The sequence below is a fragment of the Lygodium microphyllum genome, chromosome 9 (assembly GCF_053477565.2).
Source record: "Lygodium microphyllum isolate KBCC chromosome 9, Lygodium_microphyllum_v1.1.10, whole genome shotgun sequence".
NCBI classification, from domain to species: Eukaryota; Viridiplantae; Streptophyta; class Polypodiopsida; order Schizaeales; family Lygodiaceae; genus Lygodium; species Lygodium microphyllum.
Window position 1 is genome coordinate 130,626,992 of NC_141143.1, and position 8,842 is coordinate 130,635,833.

Consider the following 8,842-nt stretch of genomic DNA (forward strand, 5'->3'; position numbering starts at 1 on the left):
CCTTCCTTGGTAGGTGCACACTCCAACTCTGTCATCTTCCTCCGTCTTTGGTGCTGCCGTCATCATCAGCCTGATTTGGTGCCCTCACTGACACTGTGGGTTGCGTGCATGGACTGATCAATCCTCCTTTTGTATTTAGCAATCATTTCAGTTAGTGTAGTATTTCTTCCTTCATTTTCTGCTCTCTCTCTCTCTCTCTTTTTGTGTTCGTGTTCCTTCTTTTGTTGTGCACTCTCACATGGTATCATCGCCTAACTGAGATCACGGAGGAGAGCTTCCATTGTAGAGGAGGACACCATCAAGTGCAGCCCTTCTTCCATCCTTTCCAGCCCCTAGCGGTGCTGTCCAGGCTAAAACACAGCCTTCCATACTTGCGTTTTGCTGTTTTGCAGCGTTAGGAGGAGTAGGCAACAATTTTCTAGGTGTTTGCAGCCTGCGTTTGCATCAAACGTAGCCAATAGGAGGTTGTCCACATCAATAGAGGAGGAGGCGTTATCATCTGGAGGATAGGCGACAGTTTTTCTCTCTCCTCTTGCAGGCGATAGCATCTTCTGGGTCTTTTCTAACATAGGCAGCTCCATCTTGACTGTTTATTGGTTGCAAATTGTTTGGTGATTGTAGGTATGTACGAAGATGCCTTATCAGCAGTTTTTGCTGACTCAGAGGATGAGGTCTCTATTCCTTCCTCTGAGAGACGGAGAGACTTTCGTGTTGGTTCACGTGATGAGCGGAGGTCACCTAGCCCATTTGTACGAGATCCCTCTATTCCGCGTTCTCTCCATGTTTCATAGAAGGCTCATTTTACTGGCCTTCATATGCCTTCCATGGCACTCTCTATACTTGTGTCCGTACTCCCTTCTTTGCCCAAAAAAACCGGCTTGATGGTTTCAACTACTCGCTTTGGTCGTGTAAGGTGGAGTGTATCCTTGATACCTTCGATCTTTGGGAGTTTGCTATCCACCCAATTCCCGGTCTAGTGGATAATCCCACCGTTGGATCATCGATGTATCATGCGGCCTTGTGAGATCATCCCAACTCGAGAGCTCAATCTTTCCTCTTTATGAGCTTATAGGATTTTGTCCTAGTGCATGTCTGCAGGTTGTGGAAAGCAGTGGAAGTGTGGACAAAGCTTGCTTCTTTGTACCATCAAAAGACATTTGCCTATCGGATTACTCTCAAGAAGAAATTATGGATGCTCGCTGTTGATGATTCTTCTTCCATGAAGGATTATATCAACAAGTTGGAGGAGATGAGGGATGAGCTTGCATCCCTTGGTAGAAGGATCTCTTCCAAGGATATGGCCATGATTCTTTTGACTTAGCTGCCATCTCCCCGGTTTGATGTCTTCTACACGGGCCTTCTTACATGAAGGACATGTGAGAAGCTTCTATGGGAGGAGCTTGCCCCACTTGTTTTGGAGCATAACGAGTGCGCCAAAGAGGTAGCCAGTGGATCCACCTCTACCAAAGCTTTTGTTGCAGGTTTGGGAGGGGGGACATAGAAGAAAGGAAAGCCATAGGCTACAAGACAGGAGAGTTCTTTAGCTTCTAACTCCGACTCGGAGAAGCCTAAATGTCCGTATTGTGGGAAGGGGACACATCCAGAAGAGAAATGTTAAAAGAAATATCCTCACCTTTGTCTGAGAGCGAAGGATGGAGCTAAAACATTCGAGCGTTCTACCTCTACTGTAGTGGTTACCCATGAGTTAGTGTTCCTTCATATTGTTGACTCAGAGGAGCCTTCTTCGGTGGTTGCCTCATCTTCTGAGAGGCCTTGGCTGGTTGATAGTGGAGCTTCTAGTCATACTCCTTGAGTGATTTGTTGCAGGATCTATGCCCTTCTGAGGTTTTAGTCACTGTTGGTGACATTGTTTTGGTACCTATTTGTGGTGTTGACACTTTGCCTTTATTTCCCGACTGCGCGTCGAGCTCCCTTACACAGGCTCTTTATGTTTCGGACTTGGGCTTTCCACTTCTCTTAGTCTATGGCCTTACTAGGCTTGGTACCTTATGGCCTTACTAGGCTTGGTACCTGGGTTGTCTTCACCGAGCAAGTTGTTTATATTGAGGATTCTTCTGTAGGGGCTATTATCGCGATAGGTTGGTGGGAGAGCGGGCTTCATAGGCTCCATTTCCCTTCTCTTATGTAGGGTCCTTCGAGGCAGTTGTCTATTGCTACACCTGTTCCCGCTTGTGCACCCTCTTTTCCACAGGTTCCTTTCCATCCCCCACCCTCTCCTTCGGTGGTTTCCTCGTATCCCCCATCCCTTTCAGAGGAGGACGATTTCGGTGATACGGCTGTGGATTTCCTAGCTCCTAATGTTTTAGAGGCGGTTTTCTAGGATCGTGAGGAGCTTGTTCATCGGCAATCTTCATTGACGGACTTCATCGGCATTGGCATTCCCCTTGCCACCCCAAGATCCGTTTCTCCCTTGGCCTTCCGCCATATCCAGGATTTGAGAGGAGGTGTTAGGAGTCATGTTTGTCATGCCTTGTCATCTCTTGCTTGTGAGCTGAGTTCGAGTCAAATGAGGACTTTACGAGCTTTGACTTGTCTATCACTTGTTTTAACGAAGGAGGTAGCTCATTTTAGAGCACTCGGTTTATTGCATTTCAGTGCATTTTCTCCTCTAGTCGGGATTTTATGTGCATTTTCCGAGGTAGTTTTTGCATTCTTCAGCCTGCCTCACTTGTGGGACAATGTCTGCTCTTCCTAGGATTTTTTTGAGCATTTTTGGCATTTTTACTAGCATTAAATGTTTTTTGGCCTCAAATTTCAAGTTGGCCAATTTTTGGGTTTTTTGGCTATTTATAGCCATTTTCCACTTGGCAGTCAATTAGATGATCATCTTCCTTCCTTCCTTGGCAGGTGCACACTCTGACTCTGTCATCTTTCTCCGTCTTCGGTGCTGCCATCATCATCAGCTTGATTTGGTGCCCTTATTGACGCTGTGGGCTGTGTGGAGGGACTGATCAGTCCTTATGTATTCAACATTCATTTTAGTTAGTGTAATATTTCTTTCTTCATTTTCTTCTGTGTGTGTGTACGTGTTCCTTCTTTCATTACCCACTCTCACAAATCCTCCTCATTTGCAGAAAGCTTTCCCTCTGATGATTGAGCGTCCCTAGAAGACCTTAGAGGGGTGGTTGAAGGGCGGAAGTACTCGGCGAAGTAGTAGTCTCATCCATCAAAGGTGGTAGGGAAGCCGATATAGAGGGAGGAGCTGAAGACGAAGAAGGGGTGCCAAGCGGCAACCTAGAAGAGAGGGGAGGGTCAGTTAATGATGAAGCGAACCATCAATAAGACCTCAGAGACCGCAACCTCATCAAAGATCACATCCCTACTCACCTCAAGCTTCCGTGTGTCGGGTTGTAGAGAGGATAGTGAAGGCCTAAGGAAGAAACGAGAAATCACAAGAAGAGCCATAAAGTATGGGCTCTAAAAACACACCCCCAAAACCAGCTCAAGCCCAAGTCTAGAACAACAAAGGTAGATTCTGCTACAAGCAAGACTCTCTAGAGAAGACTTCCGTACAAACTACATTTGTCAACATAAAATTGTAGTTAGGGAGCCCTTCACCTTACTCCCGCAATTTGCGTTTTTGCGTTTTGCGTTTTGCGTTTAGGGTTTACAGCCCAAAAAAGGGGCTCCATCCTAGACTGACTGTGCCTATTTATAGGCCACTCTCTCATTCATTCCTCACGGTTGATTCATTCAGTCTGTCACCTCTTCTCTCCAGCCTCTCCACTGCCCTCACACCCCTTTGGGAGGACATTGCGGTTTGTGGTTTGTGGTTGTCTTCATCATCTTCCTTGTGCTACGGCACCCTTGTTCCCTTGTATGACATTCACTCCATGATTCAGGTCTTCATCATTCCATTCATCAGAGTTTCTTCTCTCCTCTTCTCTTCTCTATGTTTGCCGAGTTCACTTCGTGTTCCTCCCCGCAAATCCTACTGTCTCGTTGGTATGCCATCTTTTGATAGAATCAACATCATTGGAGTGATCTATTCAAGGCCTCTCCACTTCAATTGGCCTTTGATGGTCCCTTGTTGTATCAGGCTTTCTTCTGGAGAGGGGTTCACTGTCCTTGGCTAGCATTCATCATTGATGGACTTCATTTGGTATGTCAATCTTCCTACCACCCTCATATCTATTCCATCTCCTTTGCCCTTTGCCACATCCAAGATCAAAGAGGGGGTGTGAGTGGACATGTGTGTTTGTATGGTCATCTCTTGCTTGTGAGCCACATTATGATCTTTGATCAGAGTCCTTTTTTGTCAGTTTCTCTCTCCTAGGCATTTAAGATAGAGGTCCTCCTTTGTATGGCATTCTTTTGAACTCATGTGCACGCCGATGATAGGCAATGAGATTGGGCAACATGAATTTTCACGTCGTAGGAAGGCAATCGAGCCACATGGCATGGTTGATAGTTTTCTCACTAGCAAATAGTGTTGGGCGGCCAATTTCAGGCTAGGTGGCTGGTTGCCAGCTTTTTTGGTCCACTAGCTCCCAAATCTTGGGTTAGTTTATGCGGCATCTCTTCACCATGTTCTAGTCATCATGATTTTTGCTTCCCTCATTAATTTTGTAACCATCCTCTTGTCTTGTGTCTCGTGCATCATAGATGTGTTAGCTTGTCACTTTAAGTGTTGTCAGTTCGTCATCACCCGGTTGTGAGCTCCTATTAGAGTTTGATGGAGACATGGGAGCTTTGGCATTTTAGTGTGCATTTCCCGAGTTTTGTGAGCATTTTTCAGCATTCCCCAGCTTGGGCCACTTTGTGAGACATTGTCCTGTCCCCCTGGTTTTTTGTCACATCAGCTGTATTATCTTCTGCATTTTTTATGCAGGCGACTGCATTAAATGCAGTTGCCCAGCTGGTAGTTGGTTGGCCAGCAGCCAGTTTTGGTCATTTCTTGCCATTTATAGTAGGCTGGCTGGCTGGCTTGGGCAGATCACTTCTTTTGCAGGCTGCTCCTTCGATTGCGGTCGTGCTCCTTTTGTCTCTGGTGCGGCTACTGCTGTCATCATTTCAGGCCAGATCTGGTGCCCTCATTGATGCCTCAGGCTGCGTGCACTATTGATTAGTCCAATTGTTCGTGTTCAGCATTTATTTCAGTCAGTGCAGATTTCTTTCTTCCTTCATCTTCCTGCTATCTTCTTTCTCTGTGTTTGAGTTCCTTCTTTCGTTGCACTCTCATAGGATGCTCCTTGTCACATGTAGGGAATGAGAGATTGCAGCCCTGTACTGTCGTGATTAATCAGTTTTGTTCCTTTGATTCCACTACATTTGTCTTCTTTCCATGTTCTCTTCTTACTCCTAGTTCTTATTCTTTTCCATTGTGTGCTTTAACACATGCGTGGTAGTAGCATTTGGATTGTCGATGCTGAGTGAAGGATAAGTAGGGTTGGGGTGAGGAATGGATATAAACTTGGGTGTTTGCCCAAAAGTGCTCACCATGCATTAGTGAGGTATGCATAGTGGATCTAGCTATGTAACTCGGCTGACAAAGCATATGCATGATCATTGGTTGATAGTGGGAAATAGGCTCACTATAAGCAAGGGATGGGTATTCGAGCATTTAAGTGGCTAAAGGAGTGTGGATATGCACACTATAAGGATGAGATGGATATCTCTACATTTGAGCAGTTAAGGTTAGAGATACAAGAGCATGAGGGGAATATCCAACACAATTGCACGAGTATAAATAGGTGTGCTCACTTTAGGGTAGATGGGAGTCACAATGTGCACGAGTAGATTTGTGATGACGAAGTAGCATGATGGATTGTAGATAAGAATGATCTAAGCTAACCTAGTTACCTAAGGAAAGAAAAATGAACTTAGACTTGAGACTGTAGATTTTAAACCTTAAGTGCTATAAAAAGAGGGAACAAGACCCAATGTTGAAGATGCTAAAGTGAGATCTTGTCCTAAGCTGCTAATAGCATGAGAACCTAAATGCATATGGGATGAGGGAGTGATGAGAGGGATTTGTGAATGAGTAGCATTAAGAATATACTCAAATGAAACCAAAGGTAAAGTAGCACATGATATATCACATATTTTCTTCAGCATCTAGATTATCCTTTGTTTATGTTCACATATCGGTACCCTTCTAGTTGTCTTGAAAGTGGTTTGTCCTCCTCCAGTTAAGAGGTGACAATCGTTACTTGATACTAGGTGAATGCCTCAATTGATGTGCATCTCTTGACAATGTGGCAATAAGAAAGCCTAGGAAAGTTGGAGGATTATGTGGAGGATAGAACTCAACATACTTTCTTTGTCAAAACTCAAAAGACTCTTTGTCCGCCATAGTCCACCAAAAATCTGTTATATTGGAGGAGAAGAGGGAGAGGATGCATTGTCCCCCACATTGAGAGAATAATGCTGCCTTCAGGTCTGCAAAGCAAGAGGAGCTTGAGTAGACACCATGGTCTCCCAAGTTGAAGATGTGTAAGACATTATGAGTTAGTTGTGTTTGCTTGTGCAAAACGTCATCATTATGATAGCCATGCAGGATACTCTTTACAGGAGCACCGGCTTTGATATCATGTGAAGAATTACCAAGGTTTGCAATAAAACATTGAGTGTGTACAAACACAACTTAAGACAATGAATGAAGAAGTAAGAAATACAGATGTGGAATCTCAAGGAGTGGAGATTGTCCAAACAACCATTCTTTGTCCCGTGGGAGGGTGCTTAGGGAGTGTCATTCCCTGTACTGCCTGGCAACAATCTCTGTCCGATGAAGCAGCAGCTGGTTTAGAAAAGACGCAGCCATCAGGATGAGTTGAATGTGCAGGTGACAGCTTCAGATGTGCAGCAGATGTAGGGTGGCAGACTGATGATGAAAACACAATCTACTGATGGCTGCAGCTAGGGGCAGCAATGACCTGCAGCCTGCTCAGACAGACAGGCAGCGCCTGAGGATGGTCAAGAGCAGGGTGACAGTTGCAGGAACAAAACATGACAGCCTGAGTGGATCTAGGTAAGGGTGATAGCTGTTGAGCGTGGGTGGCAGCAACCGGCAGCAAGGGCAAAAACACTGGCAGATGAGCAGGAGCTGGGAAGGAGAGTGATGAAGATGGGGGAGGGCTGATTGAATGTGGAAATTAGAGATGAACAATGGATGTCCACAACATGTCTGTTCATAGAAGATTTTTTGTCATTTGTCCTGCTGTCTCAAATAAAATGCCTTTTTTATAAATTTTCTTTTTTGGGGTTGTTTTTGTGGAGCTAAGTAGGCTGAAATGCATGATAATTTTCTCTTAATTAAGGCCTTTGATTTTAGTTGCCCAACACCCTTGCTTTAGAAGGCTCAAGCAACTGCTTTGGAACAGACAGTTACACATTTTTTGGTGTTTTTAGGATGTCTCTGCATACTAGTGTCTTGAGATTTTTGTTAAGTTCTCTTCCATCTTTCCTTTAATGCATTCTGTTTACCGCTACACAGGACTCAGGTAGTCCAACAAATTGGAAACTTTCAGTTGGTAGAAACAATAATATGGCATATTAATTCACGAGGACACCTCTCACTCTAGTGCACATCAATAGCACCTTTTCTTTCTCCACAAGCGAAATCCAACCTACTGAAAGGGAGGACACAGGAAGTAAGAAAAGAAGAGGATACTTGGCAATACACTAGTGAGACACACGTGCATTCATGTGCACCCTAGCACATACCATCACTTAGTGTGCATTCACTTATTACCACCACATGTGCATAAGGCACCCACATTGCATCACAATAGGTACCCTCTGTAATGCATAAAGACATGCCCGTTAGGTACCACAGCACATGCATACATAAACGCACTACACACTCACCTAACTAAGCATCTTTGAACAGGAGGAAGCACTAGTACTCACGCATGTCGCTGTATATGCATGAGTGTATATTTGCTTCAATTACATGGTTTGGCTTGTGTAACTATGGCCTGTTCTGATGTATTTTGTTGTTTGGACAGATAGCACGGATGCTGACCATACACAGGGAGAGGGAGTTAGAGAAGGGTATCAAAAAGAGAGAGTCTCGTAAACTGGATCGAGCATGGAGGAGAAGTGTAGAAGTAAAACCCCCACCTTCTCTTGTTGCTGTGTTGGATAAGAGAAAGGAAGAGAAGAAGTAGGTATCTACAAAATGTACAGGATTTTCATGGCTGAATGTATGGGAGCTTTTGATGCCACCTGGAAATATTTTGATATTACTTCTATAAGCCTGAGGATGCTACATACAAACAACAGCTGCATGCGACTCAAGTCTTGGAAGCAATGCAATGGGGAATATTTTTGTCCACAACCCAAGCGCTTGGAAAATAATCATTCTTGCACATGGTGCCCTTGTTAGGGGCTTTCACCAGAGTGAGCTTTTACATGAAATAACTTCTTTGCTTGTTTATTATCATGGTGAGCTGTGTCTGATACATACATGAGAAATGAGAGGCAGAATGTAATGTAAGTTAATGCAGGCTGAGCCAATCTTTTGCCACGAGAGATGGTAAGGAAAACTAGAGCTTCCTTCTTTCATGTGCTCTCAAAGGCTTACAGTTTTCATGTTAGAATTTGTGATGAGCCTAGAAATGTGTGTCTGATACATACGTGAAAAATGAGAGGCAGAATGCAATCTAAGTTAATGCGCGCTGAGCCAATCTTTTGCCATGAGGTACTGCAAGGAAAACCAGAGTTTCCTTCTTTCATGTGCCCTCAAAGAGACCTTGCAGTTTTCATGTTGGAATGTGATGAGCCTAGGGTTTTGGCCTTGGACTCAAAGCACGAGGTCGCCCTTCAGTCAAAGGAACACCTATGTTGCCAGTGTTGATCTTGATGAACTTGCTGTATT

At 44.4% G+C, this 8,842-nt stretch overlaps 1 protein-coding gene across 1 annotated transcript in view; it reads left to right on the plus strand.

Moving 5' to 3' along the window:
* LOC148031585 (Ribosomal L29 family protein) overlaps nucleotides 1-8,395 on the plus strand; it is a 29,267-nt gene extending 20,872 nt beyond the window's left edge. The window contains exon 3 of the mRNA XM_087685160.1: nucleotides 7,971-8,395. Coding sequence (XP_087541286.1) covers nucleotides 7,971-8,132 — 162 coding nt within the window. The 3' untranslated portion in view covers nucleotides 8,133-8,395. The remainder of the gene's footprint in view (nucleotides 1-7,970) is intronic.
* The last annotated feature ends 447 nt before the right edge of the window (nucleotides 8,396-8,842 follow it).